The sequence below is a fragment of the Acinonyx jubatus genome, chromosome B2 (assembly GCF_027475565.1).
Source record: "Acinonyx jubatus isolate Ajub_Pintada_27869175 chromosome B2, VMU_Ajub_asm_v1.0, whole genome shotgun sequence".
NCBI lineage: Eukaryota > Metazoa > Chordata > Mammalia > Carnivora > Felidae > Acinonyx > Acinonyx jubatus.
Window position 1 is genome coordinate 53,717,798 of NC_069385.1, and position 23,448 is coordinate 53,741,245.

The 23,448-nt window shown below is 37.4% G+C and overlaps 1 protein-coding gene across 2 annotated transcripts in view; it reads right to left on the reverse strand.

Moving 5' to 3' along the window:
• AFG1L (AFG1 like ATPase) overlaps nt 1-23,448 on the reverse strand; it is a 198,730-nt gene that overhangs the window by 104,301 nt on the left and 70,981 nt on the right. For both annotated transcript variants that reach the window (XR_008298422.1, XM_015084822.3), the window contains exon 7: nt 15,619-15,718. Coding sequence is in view for 1 of the 2 variants with exons in the window: in XM_015084822.3 (XP_014940308.3) it covers nt 15,619-15,718 (100 nt within the window). In the remaining variant the exon portion in view is untranslated. The remainder of the gene's footprint in view (nt 1-15,618; nt 15,719-23,448) is intronic.

Sequence of the window (23,448 nt, forward strand, 5' to 3'; positions counted from 1 at the left end):
CACCAACACTTGCTATTTCTTGTCTTCTTGACACTAGCCATTCTGACAAGTGTAAGATGATATCTCATTGTGGTTTTGATTTGCATTTCACTGATGATTTGTGATACTGAACATACTTTCATGTGTCTATTGACTATCTGGATGTCTTCCTTGGAAAAATGTCTATCAGCCCTCTGCCCATTTTTTAATTGGATTATTTGGAATTTTGGTGTTCAGTTTCTTATGTTCTTTATAGATTTTGGATATTGACCCCTTATTGGATATATCATTTGCAAATACCTTCTCCTATTGATTTCTCATTCTGTTGATGGTTTCCTTTGCTGTACAGAAACTTTTTTATCATGGTGTAGACAATAATTTGTCTTTATTCTTGAAGGAAATTTTTGTTTCATAAACAACTCTAGGTTGATGGGTTTTTTCCCCTAGCATAAAGACGTAGTTCCATGGTTGCTGGCCTCCATAGTTCCTAATGGAAGTCATCAGAAGCTAATCATTGTTCCCCTGTATTTAATATGCTATTTTTCTCTGGATGCTTCTAGATTGTTTTACATTAGGTTTTTAGCAGTTTGACTACAATATGCCTAGCAGTGTTTTCTTGTATTTCCTCCCCTTCAATTTCACTGAGTTTCTTGAATCTGTAGATTTTTGTCTCCCACAGATTAGGAAATTTGCGATCATTATCTTCAAAAGTTTTTCTGCCTCATTCTTTCTTCTTGCCTTCTGGGATTCCAATTAGAACTACATTCTAAAGCTTGTTATGGTTCTACAAATTCTTAAAGCTCTATTTCTTTTCTTCTATCACTTGGTCTCCATTCTTCACATTGGATAATTTCAAGTTCTCTGACTCTCTGCTCAGTTATTTCCATCTGCTATTAAGCTCATCAAGTGAATTTTTATGTAAGATACTGTCTTTTTTAATTCTAAATTTTAAACTTAGAACTTTTTTATGATTTCTACTTTTCTGCTGAGATTTCCTATCTCTTCATTCATTATGAACATATCTTCTTTAACTCATTTCTCTAACAATTATTATTATAATTGTTACTTTAAAGTCTATTGGGGTTGGTCTGTGTTGATTGTTTTCTCTCTTGGGTCATACTTTACTCATTCTTCACTTTGAGATTGTGTTCTGGGCCTTGTGGATTCTGTTTCATTCTCTGAAGACTGTCAATATTTTTGTTTTAGCAAGAAATTACCTTAGATGGACTCGAACTACAAACAGAAATCTCAGTTCAGGACCCTACCTTTAGTTAGGAAGTTTGTGATCTACTCTGCAAATGTATGGTTCAGAGATCAGAGACTTGGGCAGGATTTATACACAGAACTTAGAGCTACAGCCATCTAGTTTATTCTGGGATTCACTTCTCATTTCTCTGCAGTAATGCTAGCCCCAAACTCTGCATCTGGTTCTTCAGGCCAGAAAAACCGTGGGTTTTCTATCAGAATTTCAGTCATTCAGTGCAGTACTAACTTTACCTGCCCTAAAGGTGACAACCATTAAGAAAGATATTCTCTCCAATTTTGGACCTACTTCTAAGTCTTATCTGCCCTATCATTTTTTCACTCTCTAAGACCTTCAGATAGTTGTGTCATATATTTTATTCAGAATTTATTATTATTGTCTGCAAGAAGGCCATTTGGCTAGAAGCTTAGGGCTTTGAGCTAGGAACTTAGCCATATCAGTTTTAGTTTTTAATAGATAAATGTATCCCATTGATATTTCCTGTTGACATGCTTGATCTTGTTTCACGCTCTATGCATACTTATTTTCTGTTTCTTCTGCTTTCTAGTTTTTGCTCTAAGAAATATTTTTTCTTTTACCTTATTTATACTTATTTGAAAAGTATACCTTAAATTCTAAAATACTTGACTGTATATTTCCCCAGTGGTAAGTACCACAAATTATGATACTGTCACTCAGAATCAGTAAACTCTCTCTCCAAGGGGAAGAAAATTTACAAATATCTAAGCAAGCAGTAACTACAAACATTTATTTACACTCAATTCATTGGTATCATCAATTTTCTTATTTCAAACATTTCTTTTTGAGAAACATTAAGACCTCTTTCCTCCAGGGCACGCACTTACTTTTTTTTTCTTTATCATTTTATTCTCTTTATTCTATTTCTGCATACTTCTTAAACATTAGTGATTTCATTTTCTGATTTCTGAGTAAATAGGTTTTCAATTCAATCTGTCTTCTCTCCACTTAGATCTTCTATATTATACAGTCTATATTTTCCTGATTTTTAAAGAATATAAAACAGAAATTTCCTAATATTTACTTCTCTCTTTTCTACTTATTGTTCCCATATTATGGTATTTTCTTTTTACATGACCTTGAAAAAGGAGTGCTATGACTAATCTCAGAGAATCCCTATAATCAAGATATGTGTTTTTTCCTTGGTTCCCTTCCCTATCCTCCCAGTTGTTCTTATACTCTTTCTGTCTCTACTGTAGTTCAATGTTAAAAAGTGATAGGTGGCATCCTTCCTTTGTTCATACTTGTAGCAGAAATACCAATGTCCCAACTAAGCATAATAATGACTTTTGAACAGATATACACGTTTTTGGTATCATATTAAGAAACTAGAGGAGGGCCCAAGATGGAGGAACCGCATGCAAGGATTTTTTTTTTGCGTGTCTCGTCCCTGAAATACAGCCAGATCAACACTAAACCATCCTACACACCTAGAAAACTGATTTGACGATTAACACAACAATCTGCACAACCTGAACCAGAGAACTCAGCAGGTACACAGCATGGAGAGGTGAACTGGGGGAGAAAGGCACAGAGGGCAGGGAGCTGTTTTTGCTTGTAGAGAGAGGACAGAGATGGGGGAAGAATACAGAGGGCATCCCCTCCGCCTGAAATCAGCTGGAGAGAAAAGAAAGAGTACACAAGGGACAGAATACACAAGGGACAGAACAAAAAAAGGGAAAAAGGAGAAAGGAGAGGATTTAAATTCCATTAAGACTCTATAAACAGGGGAGCACAGAGTCTGAAACTCCACAGCTCAATACCTGGCAGTGCTCTGGTGGGAAGGGCAAATCCCCAGGAGCAGAGAGCAAGATCCTCAGGGTCCTTAGGATACATGGGAAGAGGCAGTTCCCCTGTTGGGAGGACTTTTGGTAGAGGCTGTGCTGCCTCCCCATAGCCAAAGGTCCCAGTGGATCCCGGAGAACATCCACATTCGCTGGTGCTGGAACAAGGATGTTGGGAGGAAGCCTGTGCCAGATGTGTGTTGTTATTTTCATAATCCCTAAAACGCTGCTGCTACATGATTGCATGAACTTTTTCTGGGGCAGGCTGGCACCCAGCCGCAGTCTCTGGGCATCAGCAGCAGCATGGTCTCCCGAACATTCCTAGAAGCAGGCCAGCATTGCTCATTGAGACCCTCCCCCAGAAGGTCTGAGTGGGTCAAAACCACAATCCCTCAGAAGTGAGGGGTTGGGAAACACAGCCGCATATGACATAAAACTCAGGAGGGAGGTGCCACCTGGCAACCTGATGGCTTGGTCACAGACAGTGTAAAAGCAGGGAGTGGACAAAAGCCAGAGACAAAGGAGGGGTGTGCAACTGCTGGTCGGGGAGGACACAGTTCCAACACTAGAGACTGGATAGCTGAGTGACCCGATGTTCACCCTTCCCATGCATGTGCATACACACCTACAAGCACCACAACAATCCATCCCAGTAAGCTAAGCATCGCCATCTAGTGGAGAACGGAGCCGTTACACTAAGCCCCGCCCAGCTGGACCAACCTCGCTCTCCAGGAACAACACAAGTCTCTCCACCTGCTTAGTTTACAGACTATAAAGTGCCTCATAGTTCGACTTCTAGGGGAAACCAAGGTAATTTCAATCATACCTCACTCTGTTTGCTGGTCCATCTATTCAATTTTTTTTCTTTTCTGTTTCATGAATATAGAATGAGAAAAAAATTTATTTTTATTTTCCATTTCTATTAAAAATATTTTTCTTTACATTTTTCCTACATTTTTTACTTTTTTGTAAATTTTTCAAATTCTATTTTTTTACTTCCATCTTTCATTTTATTCTATTTCATTGTATTCGTTTTTTCAAACTTTCAACCATTTTCTTTCTTTTCTTTTCTTATCCTTCCCTTTTTTCTCTATCAAGCTCCTTTCAACAACCAGACCAGAACACACCTAGGATCTAGCATCCTTTATTTGACTTTTTTGTGTTGTTTTTAATTTTTTAATTTTACAGGTTTTTTTTACCTTATTAATTCCTTTTCTTCAAAATGATGAAATGAAGGAATTCACCCCAAAAGAAAGAACAGGAAGAAATGACAGTCAGGCACTTAATCAACACAGATACAAGCAAGATGTCTGAACAGAATTTAGAATCACAATAATAAGAATACTAGCTGGGGTTGAAAACAGATTAGAATCCCTTTCTGCAGAGATAAAAGCTAGTCAGGATGAAAAAAAAAATGCTGTAACTGAGGTGCAATGTCAAATGGATGCCACAGCGGCAAGGATGGATGAGGCAGAGCAGCAAATCAGCGATACAGAGGACAAACTTAATGGAGAACAATGAAGCAGAAAAAAAGAGGGAGACTAACACAAAAGAGCATGATTTAAGAATTAGAGCAATCAGTGACTCATTAAAAAGGAACAACATCAGAATCATAGAGGTCCCAGAAGATGATGAGAGAGAAAAAGGGATAGAAGAGTTATGTAAGCGAATCATAGCAGAAAACTTTCCTAACCTGGGGAAAGACACAGATCTCAAAATACAGGAAGCACAGAGGACTCCCATTAGATTCAACAAAAACCAATCATCAACAAGGTATATCATAGTCAAATTCACAAAATACTCAGGCTAAGAAAGAATCATGAAAGCAGCAAGGAAAAAAAAAGTCCTTAACCTACAAGGGAAGACAGATTAGGTGTGCAGCAGACCTATCCACAGAAACTTGGCAGGCCAGAAAGGAGTGGCAGGATATATTCAATGTGCTGAATCAGAAAAATATGCAGCCAAGAACTCTTTATCCAGCAAGGCTATCATTCAACATAGAAGAAGAGATAAAAAGTTTCCCAGACAAACAAAAATTAAAGGAATTTGTGACCACTAAATCAGCTCTGCAAGAAATTTTAAGGGGGACTCTCTGAAGGGAGAAAAAAACGAGGGAAAAAAAAAAAAGACCAAAAGCAACAAAGACGAGAAAGGACCAGAGAACACCACCAGAAATTCCAAATCTACAGGCAACATAATGGCAATAAATTCATATCTTTCCGTACTCACTCTACACATCAATGGACTAAATGCTCCAATCAAAAGACTTAGGGTAACAGAATGGATGATAAAACAAGATCTGTCTATATGCTGTTTACAAGAGACCCACTTTAGACCTAAAGACACCTTCAGATTGAAAATAAGTGGATGGAGAACCATCTGTCATCCTAATGGTCGCCAAAAGAGTAGCCATAGTTATATCAGACAATCTAGATTTTAAAATAAAGACTACAACAAGAGATGAAGAAGGGCATTATATCATAACTAAGGGGTCAATCCACCAAGAAGATCTAACAATTGTGAACATTTATGCTCCAAATGTGGAAGAACACAAATATATAAATCAATTAATCACAAACATAAAGAAACTCTTTGATAATAATACCATATAGCAGGGGACTTCAACACCCCACTTACAACAATGGACAGATAATCTAAACAGAATATCAGCAAGGAAACAATGGCTTTGAATGACACACTGGATCAGATGGTCTTAACAGACATATTCAGAATATTTCATCCCAAAGCAGAATACTCATTCTTCACCAGTGCACATGGAAAATTCTCCAGAATAGATCACTTACTGGTACATAAATCAGCCCTCAACAAGTAGAAAAAAGATCAAGATCATACCACACATTTTCAGACCACAACGCTATGGAACTCTAAATCAACCACAAGAAAAAATGTGGAAAGATAACAAATACTTGGAGACTAAAGACCATCCTACTAAAGAATAAATGGGCTAACCAAGAAGTTAAAGAAGAAATTAAAAAGTTCATGGAAGCCAAAGAAAATGATAACATCACAGCCCCAAAACCTCAGGGATGCAGCAAAGGCAGTCATAAGAAAGAAATATACAGCATCCAGGACGTCCTAAAGAAGGAAGAAAGGTCAAAGATACACAACCTAACTTTACACCTTTTTGTTTGTTTGTTTATTCATTTTTGAGAGAGACAGACACAGAATGCGAGTGTGTTAGGGAAACCAGAAGCTGGTTCTTTGAAAGAAATAACAAAATTGATAAACCTGTAGCCAGACTGATCAAAAAGAAAAAGGAAAGGACCCAAATAAATAAAATCAAGAATGAAAGAGGAGAGATCACAACCAACAGAGCAGAAAGAAAAACAATAATGAGAGAATATGAGCAATTATACGCCAATAAAATGGGCAATCTGAAAGAAATGGACAAATCCTAGAAACATATAAACTACCAAAACTGAAACAGGAAGAAATAGAAAACTTGAACAGACCCATAACCAGTAAAGAAATCAAATTAGTAATCAAAAATCTCCCAAAACACAGGAGTCCAGGGCCAGATGGCTTTCCAGAGGAATTCTGCCAAACATTTAAGGAAGAGTTAACACCTATTCTCTTGAAGGTGTTCCAAAAAATAGAAATGGAAGGAAAACTTCCAAACTCTTTCTATGAAGCCAGCATTACCTTGATTCCAAAACCAGACAGAGACCCCACTAAAAAAGAGAACTAAAGACCAATTTCCCTGATGAACATGAACGCAAAAATCCTCAACAAGATACTAGCCAACTAGATCCAATAATACATTTAAAAAATTATTCACCATGACCAACTGGGATTTATACCTGGGATGCAGGGCTAGTTCAATATCCACAAAACAATCAATGTGATACATCACATCAATAAAAGAAAGGACAGAAACCACATGATAGATGCAGAGAAAGCATTTGACAAAATACAGCATCCTTTCTTGATAAAAACCCTGAAGAAAGTAGGAATAGAAGGATCATATCTCAAGATCATAAAAGCCATATACGAAGGACCCACCACTAATATCATCCTCAATGGGGAAAAACTGAGAGCTTTCCCCTTAAGGTCAGAAACAAGACAGGGATGTCCACTCTCACCACTGTTATTCAACATAGTATTGGAAGTCTTAGCCTCAGCAATCAGACCACACAAAGAAATAAAAGGGATCCAAATCTGCCAGGAGTCAGTCAAACTTTCACTCTTCACAGATGACATGATACTCTATATGAAAAACCCAAAGGGATTCCACAAAAGAACTGCTAGAACTTATCCATGAATTCAGCAAAGTCGCAGGATATAAAATAAATGCACAGAAATCGGTTGCATTCCTATACACCAATAATGAAGCAACAGAAAGAGAAATCAAGGAATTGATCCCATTTACAATAGGACCAAAAACCATAAAATGCCTAGGAATAAACCTAACCAAAGAGGTGAAAAACCTATACACTGCAAACTATAGAAGTTTATGAAAGAAATTGAAGAAGACACACACACAAAAAAAGGAAAAATATTCCATGCTCCTGGATAGGAAGAACAAATATTGTTAAAATGTCAACACTACACAAAGCAATCTACATATTCAATGCAATCCCTATCAAAATAACACCAGCATTCTTCACAGAGCTAGAACAAACAATTGTAAAATTTGTATGGAACCAGAAAAGACCCCAAATAACCAAAGCAATCTTGAAAAAGAAAACCAAAGCTAGAGGCATCACAATCTTGGACTTCAAGATATATTACAAAGCTGGAATCATCAAGACAGTATGGTACTGGCACAAAAACAGACACTCAGATCAATGGAACAGAATAGAGAACCCAGAAATGGACCCATACATGTATGGCCAACTAATCTGACAAAGCAGGAAAGAATATCCAATGGAATAAAGACAGTCTCTTCAGCAAATGGTGCTGGGAAAACTGGACAGTGACATGCAGAAGAATGAACCTGGACCACTTTCTTACACCACACACAAAAATAAACTCAAAATGGATGAAAGACCTAAACATAAGACAGGAAGCCATCAAAATCCTCAAGGAGAAAGCTTGCAATAACCTCTTTGACCTCAGTCACAGCAACTTCTTACTAAACACATCTCCAGAGACAAGGGAAACCAAAGCAAAAATGAACTATTGGGACCTCATCAAAATAAAAAGCTTCTGCATGGCAAAGGAAACAATCAGCAAAACTAAAAGGCAACCAATGGAATGGGAGAAAATATTTGCAAATGACATATCAGACAAAGGGTTAATATCCAAAATCTATAGGGAACTTACCAAACTCAACACCCCAAAAACAAATAATTCAGTAAAGAAATGGGCAAAAGACATGAATAGACACTTCTCCAAAGAAGACATCCAGATGGCCAACCAACACATGAAAATATGCTCAGCATCACTCATCATCCAGGAAATACAAATCAAAACCACAATGAGATACCACCTCACACCTGACAGAATGGCTAACATTAACAACTCAGGCAACAACAGATGTTGGCGAGGATGCGGAGAAAGAGGATCTCTTTTGCACTGCTGGTGGGAATGCAAACTGGTGCAGCCACTCTGGAAAACAGGATGGAGTTTCCTCAAAAAATTAAAAATAGAACTACTCTACAACCTAGCAATTGCACTACTAGGTATTTATCCAAGGGATAGAGGTGTGCTGTTTGAAGGGACACATGCACCCCAATGTTTATAGCAGCACTATCGACAATAGCCACAGTATGGAAAGAGCCCAAATGTCTTTTTTCCTTTTACCACTTTGTGTCTTACTGTCAAAGAAGCACAGCTGAGTTCAACTTACATATTTCCCCCATAAAAATGTATTCTTGTTTTTTGATTGAATAAGTTCTTAAATTTATTAATTTCACATTTTAATTAATGTAACCTACTTGTCTATTATCAATTTGTTGTTAGGCTCTCCATGCTCTTAAATATTTTTTTTCTCTACTAGAATATCATGTAATTAATGACATTCTATTTCAGAACCTGAAAATTGAGTAGCATATATATGAAATTTTAATTGTGCATTTTTGTTTTTGGCTCTTCTAATGACCTGACAGCATAATCTTTGATAAGTAAACTATGTCTATTTGTATATGGGCCATATAAAGTATTTCCCTAAATGACAAAAATGATGAATAAACCATTTAATTGGGGTTTTATAAAAATAAGAAATTAAATAAAAACTATCTCTAGATATGTTTTATCTGAAAATTTTCTAGCAATTTCCTATTCCTATAGATTTGATCCAAGATCCTCTCTCAAAAGCCTTAATCAGATTATCCTAGAAAATATAAAACAGTAGCACTACAAATGTTGCACTACAACTGTTGCTTAAAATATACTAAAATATAGGGGCGCCTGGGTGGTTCAGTAGGTTAAGCGTCCGACTCTTGATATTAGCTCAGGTCATGATCTCACAGCTGTGAGTTTGAGCCCCATGTTGGGATCTGCACTGACAGCACAGAGCCTGCTTGGGATTATCTCTCTCCCTCTCTCGAAGTCCCTCCCCCACTCGCTCTGTCTCTTTCAAAACAGATAACTTTAAAAAATTAAAAATATAATATACTAAACATATTTTAAGCTTGCAAGAAGGTGGGAAAATCCCTACAGACCAGCAAAAAAACAGGAGGCTAAAAGCTAAAGTACTAATCATGAACTGATGCTGGTTTGGGGTTTTAGCAACTACCTGGGGTATAAAGAGTGAGACCTTGGACCCAAGCAAGAGAGGAATTCAAATTTAGGACTAGAAAAAATAACATGCAGGCAGTCACTCTTTGGTACCTTATTCCCTTCACTCCCCTCAAATATTACTTCCTTTTTTTCTCTTCTACACGATTTTTCTCTCTTAGGTTCCTAAATTCTGGTGTTGCTTTCACTTGGCTATCAATTATTTTTCATTAAAATTATTAATTGCTTATTAAATGTTTCTGCTCATTTTCCATTAAAATTAGTTTGTCTGTTAATTGACAAGTTATAAGCTGTTAAAAAATTAGGGTATGATAGCAGTTTCCCTCAACAACAATAATCCCCATTCTTGTTCATGAAGTTTATGTTTTCACAACTAGAAATGGAGGGAATGAGATGAATGAAGTAGAAGAAAATTAAACAGAGATGCTAAAAAGTTAATGAAGGGAAAAAATAGGTTTTTCTCCACTGAGCACTATCTTCAGGACCTTTAACCTCCAGACTTTTCTGTCTTTATTGAATGACAGGCATCACCACCTAATTGTACAAGCCTAAAATTTTAAAACAATTTCTAAATCTTCCTTTACCTTTTCCTCAGTGACCACTCTATAACCAGGTACTATCCATTTTAATTCTGGAATATCTTTCAGATCTATCCTCTCCATATCCATTGGTATCACCATATATCAGAGTATCTGAAACTCAGAACTATAGACATTTTTGGTTAGATAATTCCTTGTTGTGAGGGGTAGCTCTGCACATTATAGGATATTTTGACAGAATTCTTGGCTTCCACCAAGAATTCTACTAGAGGCCAATAGCAGCACTTATTGCCACCCTGCCTGGTTGTGACAACCAAAAATGTCCCGAACACTGCCAATATCCCCCTACGTGACAATAACTGCCTTATGCCAAACTAACACCATTTCTTATCCAGTGTGCTGCAAGAGCCTCCTAACATGTCTTCACTGAGTCCACCGCATCACTGCACTCCACTCCACAACCCATTCTCCACACTATACCCAGTGATAGTCCAACTCTGTTCTTGTCAATCCCTACTGAAAGTACTCCAATGTCTTCCCATTTCTCTTAGAATAAAATCCAAAATCCTTATTTTTATTTTATAAGGTCTGTCACTTCTCCAGATTCATGTTATATGTACTTCACTGCATCCTACTTTCCTTCCTTCACTGTACTCCAGCCACACTGGCTACCTTCCAATTCCTCAAACAGGTCATTCTCTCTCCAGCCATTGGGCTTTGCCTCAACCCTCTGATAAGAAGATTCTTCCCCCACCTCTTATAACACTCGAAGAATAAGTAGATGCTATTTAAAAAAATAATAATAATAATAATAACAACCTATCTGGAGGCTCTAGATGAAAAGCTGTGACCTAAAGAAAAAGTTGAATGCATTTTGATGGTTGGAAAAGAGGACACACTTTATCTAGGACAGGGTAGACAAAGATCAGTGATGACCAACAAGGAGAAATGATAGAGGATAATGTGTAAAGAGTCACAAAACCTAGGTTCTAACCTCTTTTCTGCCATTTCTTACCCATGTGATTTGTTTTTAATCTTAATTAACTTTTTTCATCTACAGTTCTATTAGTTTGAATACAAGTAACTACAACCATTACCAGGATACAAAACACCCAAAAAAATTATCTTATGTTGCCCCTTTGCAGTCAAACACCTTCCCACTGTAGCCTCTGGCAACCAGTGACCTATTTATTCTTTGTCCTATACTTTTATATTTTCTGGTACATACGTATATGTCATCTTCTTTAAAATAAAATATTAAGCCATTTATGATGATTGTCTGCCATGGCAAAAAAACCCAAAAAACAAAAAACAGTGTATGACAGTGTCCCTTCAATGGATCATATTTAGAAAAGGCTTTACGTTTGAGGCTAATGCCCAATTTTTGTAATTCCACATCTTGAACTTTCAGTCTTCTCTGGAAAAGTGGTTCCACTTTGGATTTCTGTATGCTACCTTGGTGGGCCTCTAACTTTGCTCACTCCTACAAAGCTTTGAGTTCCAGAATGCTCCTTAACCTTTCCCTGTGGCTGTCCTTCCTCAGTTTATCACTGCCAACTGAGCAGCAAACTGCAATCATCCTTTCGGCAGTCTTTACTGGTGCTGGTGGCAGGGGCAGTGTTCCAAGCTTGTTCTACCACCTTGCTATTTATAGCTTGTCACTGAATGTTTACAGGCAATACTGATGACACAGTTAAGTCACCAGTCAGCTAAAGGAGAGTCTTCACAGATGATCTAATATGAAAACACTCACTGCTGTGTCTCATAGCGTTATCACCCTAGTAAATCACAAGAATGCTGGGGTGCCTGGGTGGCTCTGTTGGTTGAGTGTCTGACTTCAGCTCAGGTCATGATCCCACAGCTCATGAGTTCAAGCCCCACACCGGACTCTGTGTTGACAGCTCAGAGCCTGGAGCCTGCTTCAGATTCTGTGTCTCCCTCTCTCTCTGCCCCTAACCCACTCACATTCTGTCTCTGTCTCTCTCTAAAATAAGTAAACATTAAAAAAAAAAAAATTAAGGGGTACCTGGGTGGCTCAGTTGGTTAGGCGGCCGACTTCGGCTCAGGTCATGATCTCGCTGTCTGTGAGTTCAAGCCCTGCGTCGGGCTCTGTGCTGACAGCTCAGAGCCCGGAGCCTGTTTCAGATTCTGTGTCTCCCTCTCTCTCTCTGACCCTCCCCCGCTCATGCTCTGTCTCTCTCTGTCTCAAAAATAAATAAACGTTAAAAAAAAAAATTTTTTTTTAAATTAAAAAAAAAAGAATGCTATCTATAACAGTATTATAGATATTTTAATAAATGCATCTGAATCATTCATAATTCTCTTAGAATATAATAGATGAGGTATAACTACAGTTGTTTGAATAACTGGATTTAATAGTATTAATTAACTGATGTCTCCCTAAAATAAGGCCTCTAATGGTATGCTATGAGGGTCTAAACTTGGTTACGTTTTAATTAATGAATGGCTGAAGATATAGCAGCATGATTACCATTTTATAAACGTCACAGTTAGTAGGGATAGCTAAAACTAATCTGTTAGAACCACACTTCAAAAAGATACAAACATAAATCAAATATAATCAAACATAAATCATAAAATAGAACAATGCAGACAGACTAATAAGCTGAAATGTAATAGGAAGAAAAAAGAAATCAACTACACAAACACAGAATGAGAGACACCTAGCTTGACAGCAGCTCACAAAGTAAGATCTAGGTAACAACAGATTATAAACTCAATATAAGTCATCTACATGACATGGCTTATTAAGGAAAAAACTCACACTATCACTATTACATTGCTCTTTTCAGATCCACCAATAAACTCCATGTTACTAATTCCAATGGTCAATTCTCAACCTCCCCTTCACCTCCTAGCAGCATTTAACAAAAGTGGCCATCCATCCTTTTGTACCATTTTCCTTTTCTTCACTTGATACTCTGTTGGTTCTCCTCTTACCTCACTGGCTGCTCTGACCAGCTTCCTTTAGGACCAATGAACTCCCAAACTTTCATCTCCAATCTAAACTTTTCCATTAAAATCCAAACTCTGATATGCATCTGCCTCAGTACTTTCCCCTCCCTACCCAAATCTGCTTCTCCTATAGTCCTCTCCGTCTCAGGAAACATCAACTTCATCCTTTTAATTGCTCAAGCCAAAACCTTTGAGTCATTCTTTATCCCTTTCTCTTTTTTTAATACCATATATTCATCCCATTAGTAAATCCTCTTGGCTCTGCTTACAAAATATATCCAAACTCTGACTACTCTCACCACCCTCACTGCTCCATTATCTCCCCTCAGGATTGCAGCAATGATATCATCAACGGTCTCCTTACTTCCAACTTTGAAATCTCATCCCCACAATCCATTCTCAGTATTGCAGCCAGGGATAACCTTTAAAAACATGCATTCATTCAACATTCACTCTAAGACTATTGAGATCAGCTAGGCACTGTTTTGGTTGTTCAGTATATACCCATGAACAGAAGAGATAAAAGTCACTGCCTTCATGAACCCTTTGCATCCTGGAAGAGGATAGACAATAAACCACAAGGAAGAAAATAAAGGAGGAAAGGAGAAGCAAGGTAAGAAAAAAAGGGATGGGTTGTAGATTCAAATAGAAAGATAAGTCTACAGTTCTTTGGCAAAATAACTTTTGAGTAAAGACCTGAAAAAGGTAAGGAATTAGCCATGCAGGGAATTCCAGGTGGTAGAGCATTCCAGGGTAGAAAGATGTTAACATTAAGAATGCATTAGGGGCTCCTGGATGGCTCAGTCAGTTGAGCTTCTGACTTCAGCTCAGGTCATGATCTTGTGGTTCGTGAGTTCAAGCCCCACATCGGGCTCTGTGCTGACAGCTCAGAGCCTGGAGCCTGCTTCAGATTCTGTGTCTCCCTCTCTCTCTGCCCCTTGCCTGCTCACACTCTGTCTCTATCTCTCAAAAGTAAATAAACATTAAAAAAAATATTTTTTTAAAGAAGGCATTAAATATTGGTTTTTGTTCCTCTGGCCTTCAACTGACCACATCATGGAAAGATAAAACATTTTAAACTTGTTTTTATCTAGATATTACTTGTATTTTAATCCTTAAATAATGTTCAAATAAGCCACAAGTGGTTTTTTAGGAATAAAATTAAGTATTAGAAACTACTTATGCAAGCGAGATTCAACTCTTTTTCTAAGACTCAATTAGGAGTTTTCTCTTTCATTTCATTGAGCTTCTTTTACAGCTCCTAAAAAGCAATTAGAAAGCCTTGTATTTTTGAAACAGAGAAACTGAAGAACTCCATAAAAATCTGCTTTTTGCTCCTTTTCCTGCTTCTGTTCTTTCTAGGACCCACACCCCACTTTATACAGTCCACAGAATGCAGACAGCTGTAATTCCTCCTTGTAAGGGGCAGGGAGTTAGTTAATGATTTCTTCAGTAGAGATTACATCTAAGGAAGGACCAGGTGAGAATGACCAATGAAGCTGTCATATGAATATTCCAGACCACCAGCACTAGACATCTCAATGCCAAGGCCTGCTGGCTCCACGTACTAACACCTGGGCCCTTATCTTTGTTCTAACCAGTTCTTGGATGCCTGAAAGGACACATACAGCAGACCACAACCCTTAATTAAACCCCCAAGCCCTGAACCAAGACAAGACTCATGCTCCTTTCCTTCCCAAGTCTCCCAGATGCTCCATCTGCATCTGCTCCCTCTGTATCTTCAGTAAACCCTGTTCTCACTTTCTGGTGTTTTGTATTTGATTTCTACCCTGCGTAAAGTCAAGGATCCTCTTGGCTGGTCCTGCAAGGCCCCCTCTGGGTCCTCAAACCTAGCCTTCCTGCAGGCATCATTTTTTTTCCTTAATGTTTATTTATTTATTTTTGAGAGAAAGAGATAGAGAGTGCACAAAAAGAGGGAGAGAGAGAATCGCAAGCAGGTTCCACATGGGGGCTTGTGCCCGACATGGGGCTCAAAACTGTGAGATCATGACCTGAGCCAAAATCAAGGGTCTAAGCATGGGATGCTTAACTGACTGACCCACCCAGGCACCTCCCGGCATCATTTTTTGATACAAATATATGATATATCTAATACTCAGAGAAAAACAGCAAGTGCATCAAATACAGGGGATGACATGGGTTTAACTTACAAAGAATATAAACATTTTTCAGACACAAATACCAACTGATTTTTTAGATTGTCTGTCATAAGATGAATGATAAGCAAAGTCATCAGATTCTATTAACACAATAAAATGAGTATAAAATTATGGATTTTTCAAAGCTTGTTATTTTCCACCTAATTGGATGAGACTAGCACAATGTTTGTTTTTACCTTCCGGTGGCCTGTTGGATGTTGCCACAACGACGACCCCATTTTTGAACAGATTTTCAAAAAGCTGTTTCAGAATCATGGCATCAGCAATGTCAGTGACCTATGGACAACAACACATTTGTTTTATTTTATACTCACTTCTGCTCTAACAAATTTGCTAATGGCTCATCTTCTTTTTTTTTTTTTTTTTAAGGATGGAAGTGAATTCCAAGAGAAAAATTCTAATTATCACCATGAAGAAAAGAGCAGATAATTAAAACCATAAAAGAGTGTATAGTAGTCTTTTAAACTTGACTCTTTTTTGCAAGCCTATCATTTCTACCCAAATTATCAAATGGTTCTGTGTTAACTTCTTTTATAAACTACAGGTGGAAAGCATAGATAATTGTCCTAAACATTTAGGAAGTCTAATTAATTAGAGCTAACATGACCAAATCTCTCCTCCTGCTCCCATCACAGACCCCATCCACCGCCCCCTTCCCACCAAAAAAAAAAAAAAAAAAAAAAAGAAGAAGAGAGAGAGAAAGAAAAAAGAAAAAAAGGAATAATAAACAGCTGATTGAGATTTCTAATACCTTTCTGGCAAAGGTCCCTGAAAAGGTGACTTTAAATGGTCATGGGACTTTAGAAATAAGGACAAATAGCCAGTGAGACATAATCAGCTGCTGTTGAAAATAGAATGATATGACATAGATACTATTGTGCAATTGTTGCACAAAACAATTCAACAGATGGCCCATCACAAAAATAAGCAATTTCATTGTTCTTTTTAAGTGCCTTCTATTACTGTCCATGAATAATCAAAAGGCACTGCAGTCACTTCCAGCACAGCCAGCCTCTGCTAACCTTCGCAAACACAAATATTCCTTCTATTAAAAAGGAAAAAAATAAAAACCTTACAAGAATGGTTAATACAGGGCTTTAAAAAATTCCTTCTGACAAAAGCAGAAATGCATAATATAGATAAAACTCTTCCACCTAAGTTAGAGATACATAGAGCTACCTTTTCTAAAATTATTTTTTAAAATCCACAATTAACAAGTAAGCTTAATAACTTTTTAAAAAGCTTTTTAAAATCACTAAGAAATACAGAAATTAAGGAGGGAAGGCAGTTGAGTTCAAAAACAAATGTACAGTGAAGGTAGATATTAATCATTGTTACCTTCCCTTATAAATATAATAAAATGGGTTTTAGATACTTCTTAAGTAAAGCTATTTTGATCTTTCTTTAATGGCATTTTAGATAATAAAATTTGTTTTATATTCACAAAATAAATCACACAATAAATATCACATTCTTTTTTTAAAACCATGTTAGAGCATAGAAACTGGGGGAATTCTTTCAAATTAGATCAAAATACTGAAAGTTACCAACTAACTGACAACAACCACCTGGGCTACACAGGGCTCCATCTCTTTTCTCTTTTCAGGTGATTATCTTACACAAACGTTACATTATTTCCTTCCCACCTGAACAAAAACAAAAACAAACCAGAAAATGGGGCTGTGCCCACAGATCTTTTTTTGCTGTCTCAAGCTCTAACTTTAAAACATTAGCTAAAAAACTACTGGAGACTCCTTAAATTAAAAAGACTTCAGGAACTTACAAAGTGGTGACTAAAATGAAAAGTAGTATTTAATTATTTAAGAAGAAAGTGATATTATTAAATTTGGAGCTTAGGTTCACTGTCAAATTTTGCTTCCGCAAAAATACTCACAGAGAAGGCCCCTTTCAAATGCTTAAACACCAGTGGCATTTCTGATGAGAGAACAAACAAGCTTGCAAATTTCAGAAGCAAGTGGCACTTTTAAATTAGATTCCCAATACACTGACTTTTAAAAAGAATGATATCAATTAAAAGTTACCAATTTTAGAAAATAAAAATTGTCCTTCGACTATCTCACTAATGTTGTTGAAAAAAATTAAAAACAGCTTTTGTGCGCTAAGGTTCAGAAAAGTGAAGAGACATTTAGCTTATAACATACTGCAAAGATTTAAATTGGAAGTTGAAGAAAGCAAACTATTAAAGACTCGTGGTTGAATTATCATTTGTTGTTTTTGTATTACGAAATGTTTTTGCTCTATCAGAGTAAATTAACTTGGAGAAGCTATGGCTAATTAATAAAGCAGGAGTCACTTGGTGTAGCCGGGTGCCAATGTATACTCTTTTGATCTTGTCCCCGCACTTGTTCAGCTTTGCTGGGGAACAGTAATTTTACAGTATAAGTGAACAGAAGACAATTGGCCACACATTCTTGGAGAGCGGGCTTTTTTAGCACCCAGCATTTCATTACCACCAGGAACAAAAGAGAAGGCTACAGATTACCAATAAGGGTAGTCTGCTAATACAGAGAGGGGAGACATTTCATTAGCATTAAAGAGAAAAGATTTTTTATGACCTAGAGTTGCTTTCCATTATGACTCACTTAAGTAAAAAAGGAAAAAAGGAAAATCTAATGGTTAATTTACATATGTAAGTGCTCGAGTCTCAGTCACCCACTGATTGGTACAGTGCCATGTAATGAGTGACAAACATAAGCATGCATTATCAGTAATTAGTATTAGCACAAAAATAAGCACCTATTTTTTATTAGCAGTTTTTAATAGCTTTTCTGTTTTACAAAAACGGTCAAAACTATTTTTTAAATGATATTGATAGCTTACAGAGGAGAATTTTGCATGATATTCTGCTCATCAGAATTCTTTTTTTTTTTGTTTGTTTGTTTTTAAGACCATATTAGTAAAACATCCATCCAGTGTCCCTGAAAGGGACAGAAAGAAATAACATTTTTTTTTAAATCAGTTTCCTTCAGTATTGTATACCTTCAGATTCATAAATGATGTAATAAGAAACATAATCATTCAAAGTCAATACAGTGAAGACCCTACAGAAAACTCTGAGGAAAAGCTGTTCTTTTATTTTAGCAACTAAAACACATAAAAACAACCTACCTAGCCAAATTTCTCAAACAAAACAAGAATAGTATATTTGATACTACAGGCAAAACTGAAATGCTATACTTAGTTAAAATGACCAAGCTGATGAAGAATATATTCTGGAAATGTAATCTGAATGCTACCAAAACATAATTTTTAAATTCCTCAAATTCAAGAGCACATGTATTCTTGATTTTAAGCAGCAATAATTCCCGTCCAGCTCCCTAGTAAAATAAATATTATATTAACACTACCAAAAGGCCAATAATAACTAGTTAAAAATCAAGACTACTAGTAGGATTCGATTTTAAAAGTGATGTGATGATTGTAGACATATGGCTGTTAAGAAAAAAGGGCCAAAAAATTCTTTTCTAGAAAATCAGCAATGTATTATACTAGACTTAATAGGCTTAAGGATAATTTTTAGGTTCTGTCATTAAAATATCTACTAAAAGTCAACTCAGCTCTAGATCTATGTATTTAAATATATAACACAAGACATCATATACCAAAGAGAACATATAACGTAGCTGTTACTACTAATGAATCAGAGCACCAATGATGAATTCAAACTGAGTTACCAGCTGTGTGACCTTGGACAAGTTACTTAACTTCTCTGACCCTTAATTTCCTCATCAATATAATGAAGGTAGTAACAATACCTACCTTGCAAAATTGTTATGATCCTTAGAGTAAATCCTCAAGAAATGTCAGCTGTATTATCTATGTATGGTATATATGCTAGTATAATTGCATATTATTTATATGTAGCTGTATAGAATTTTAGCTATAGAATGATACTTAGCATAGTACAGTAGTTAAGAACATAGCCCCACAGTACTCAACAAACAAAAACTAATGTTATTACAGAATACACATAATAGATGGAATGTAAGCATTCCAATAAATGGCATTGTCTCCGTTCATAAAAGATGAATTTTAAGTAGTAAATAAACTTAGGAAAAATCCAACTATATTATTACTTAAAGGAATAAATATTAAAACAATGAGATGCCACTTTTCATCTATTAAATTAGACAAAAAAGTTAAGATAATTCAGAATGTTGACAGGAAAAATTGTGGGTAGTTAATATACATAAGAGAAGTGGGACTTGGGAGACTAGCTCAATATTTATCATTTGGTACTAGATTTATTCATTCATTCATTCATTCACTCACTATTATTCATTCATTCATCCTCAAACACTGTTCTAGACATTTGAGATACGTCAATTAAAAACAGATTCCTGGGTGTCTGGGTGGCTCAGTCAGTTAAGCGACTGACTCTTGATTTTGGCTCAGGTCATGAGCTCACGGTTCTCGGCATTGAGCCCCGCATTGGGCTCTGCACTCACAGTGGAGGACCTGCTTGGGATTCTCTCTCTCCCTCTCTCCACCCCTCTCTCACTCTCTCAATCTCTCTCAAAATAAATAAATAAACATTCAAAAAAACACACAAAGATTCCTGCCTTCAAGTTTACATTGTTATGGAGGAATTATATAAATAGTAAACATAATAAGTAATATATTATCTACCAGAAGATGATATGTTATTTTTTTAAAGAATGGTTTTAGGGTGCCTGGGTGGCTCAATCAGTTAAGCATACAACTTCGGCTCAGGTCATGATCTCATGGTTCCTGAGTTCCAGCCCATGTCTGTGCTGACAGCTCACAGCCTGGAGCCTGCTTTGGATTCTGTGTCTCCCTCTCTCTCTCTCTCTCTGCTCCTCCCACTCACACTCTGTCTCTGTCTCTCTCTCTCTCTCACCCTCTCTCAAGAATAAATAAACGTTAAAAAAAATTTCTTTAAAGGATAGTAAGGGACACTGATTAATGGCAAATTGCAATTTTGTAGGAATAGGTCTTGTTAAGGAGGTAACTGAGCAAAGATCTGAAGAAGTGAGAGACTCTTAGGGGTATCCAGGAGAGACCGTCCCAGGCAGAAAGTTCAGTGCAAAGGCTCTGCTTATTTGTTCTAAATTGTGTGGATGTTGGGGATCGGAATGCTGCTGCAGCAATATTTTGGAGGTATCCCTTTATCCTCTTGAATTTTGGAATGAGAGACAAGGAGAGATTTGGACTAGAAATAATCCAGTTTTGGTGTGCTGGAGGAGCTTCTCTAAGACCAGTGGAACACAGTCCAGATATTAAAACTAGGAGATCCAGGTACTGCTCAGTGATCATCTCTGCTCTTAAGGGACATATTCTTGCCCTTATACTCTTGCTTTCCTGGTTCTTCTCAACAGTGGGTATATGCAGATATTGGCCTTTTCTTGCATACAGGGTCTTGCATACAGACTCCAGGGCTCAAGTCTGGAATTGTAGAGGAAATAAAAGAGCAAAACTACTAACATGTTTCATCCTAAGACATGCAGCCCAACTTTCTTAAAAGCAGAGAGTCTTTCATGTTGTCAACTCTGACATACCAGAATGCTTCATTCTAGTAGCATTTGGGATTAAACAAAGGCAATCAATTTGGTATTCAGTCTTGTTTTACCATCTCTGAGCAAATTTTCTTCAGAGCCCTGACAGGAAAGAAGCATTTGGTTTAACACCCATATCTATTAGCTATGGTTCCCCAATCTATGAAAACAATAGGGATGGAAATAGTAGGGAGCAATGAGCAAGGCTGAAAGTATAGGAGATAAGATCAGAGAGGAAGGAGGCAGGCTTGAATAAAAGGAATGACACTATCTTATTGTATTCCATCCCTCCCCTCGGAACCCCCACTTAGAGTTTAAGCCTTTTTAAATTGGGTTTTCTGTTACCTGCAGTCAAAAGCATCCTAAGAGATACCTCATCTCTGGGATCTTTTGTCTTTAGTTCATCAGGTAATTCTCCTTCCACTGGAGGTACTGGATTTTATATGAAGGAAGGTGACATTTCCTCACAGTACTCCTATTTATGCTAGCTTTTACAGACCACAGGGAAATCCCTACCACTAAGGCAGATAAGAGCAAAACAGGAGTTCCATCCTCATCGAGACTGCTTGCAAGAAACAGGGACAGGAGATTCAGATAAAGAAAAGGGGTTTATTAAGACTCCAGGATGCATGGAGCGCAGCTGGGTGGCTCAGTCAGTTAAGCGTCCAACTCTCGATTTCAGCTCAGGTCAGGATCTCACAGTTGTGAGACAGAGCTCTGCATGGGTTCCTTGCTGAGCGTGGAGACTGCTTAAGACTCTCTCTCTCCCTCTCCCTCTACCACTCCCCCCTGCTTGCACATGTGCATGCTTGCTCTCTCTCTCTCTCTCTCTCTCTCTCTCTCTCTCTCTCTCTCTGGCTCACTCTCTCTCTCTCTCTCTCTCTCTCTCTCTCTCTCTCTCAGAAATAAATAAATAAATAAGACACCAGGATGGGAACAGCACTGTTAGCACCTACTGGGAACCGGAGCTAAAGATTGGTTTCAGAGCATAGGTAGCTCTGGAGAGCTCAGCGGCTGTCCAGGGAGCAGCCTTGTAGTCTTCCCCCTAATGGGATTCAGTTATTTCCTAGGTCTCTTTGTTCCTGTTTCATTACTGTGCAGGAACTGCCCTTGTTTCATTACTGTGCAGTAAAACTGCATTTTACTTGAAAGACATGAGATGGGGTATATGATTGGCTCAATCCCCAGGGCACACCAAAAAGTGCAATATTGTTGACAACCGTGTAGGCTACTCAGAGATCAGATGTCCAGACATGGTCCATTTGACTGTGGGTCAGATAGGGTCTTATAGTATGGGATAAGGTTCTTTATTTAAGGCAACAGGGATGGATGAGTAAACAAATGAATGAACATCAAACCAACTCTGGTCAGGGCAGGTGATGACAGTTCCATCACATCCACTCTCTCTTTGTTGACAAGTAACATTTTACAGCCAAGGGGCCTGTATCCCCCTTGATCTCCTTAATACTTAACTTAAAAAATCATTTTTACTGCCTGCCTTTCTCTTGCAAGACTCACTCATTTGGAACATAAGTATCCTGACAGTTGCTTTTGTTTCCTTCTTCCCAGCCAAGCATCAACCTTCCGAAATTGGAACTCAATGGAGAATGCCCTGTGCAACCAGACAGGTTTCTGTTATCACCTCACTATCAGGGCAACATTATGACTTTCCTGGTTTTACCTTCATAAGCCCCTTCCTCAATTAGAAAATACATTTGAAAATATGTGTGTTTATATACATAATTGTATTTTATGACTATGTTGGTGTAAAATATATACAGATACAGACAGATACAGGCTGAATTCATGATGATACATTCACTTTTTCTTCAAATTTTAAAAGAAATTAAAATATTTTCATGGGGTCCTAAAAGTATCATGGACCCTAAGTACTGTGCCTCCTGCACCTCATGGGTAATTTGGCCCTGCTTGCTATTAATCTTCTCAGGATCTCCTTTGCACAACCAAATTTTCATTACTTCCTTAGCTTCTTAAATAGTCTTGTCAATGGTCATAATGTCACAGAAACAAGCCAATCTTTTCTCTGAAAGTTTTAAAATTTACACATTTTAAGTTAAGGGTAATGATTTTCATACGATACCAAGGAAATTCTGATGCCTCTATATCCTCATCTACATAATGAATATCATAACTATTTTATAGAATTAAATGAAGCATATAAGAAAAATTTGTAAACCGTGAATCATTTTACAAAGGTTAGGTGTTAGTACCCTTTTTAAAATTTTTAACTTCAGAGGTGCCTGGGTGGCTCAGCTGGTTGAGTGTCCAGCTCTTGGTTTCGGGTCAGGACATGTATGATCTCACAGTTTCATGAGTTTGAGCCCCACGCCAGCACAGCGACTGCTTGGGTCTCTCTCTCTCTCTCTCTCTCTCTCTCTCTCTTTCTCACTCTCTCTCCCTTCCCCCCCCCCCCCCGCTCATGCTGTCTCTCTCAAAATAAATAAATAA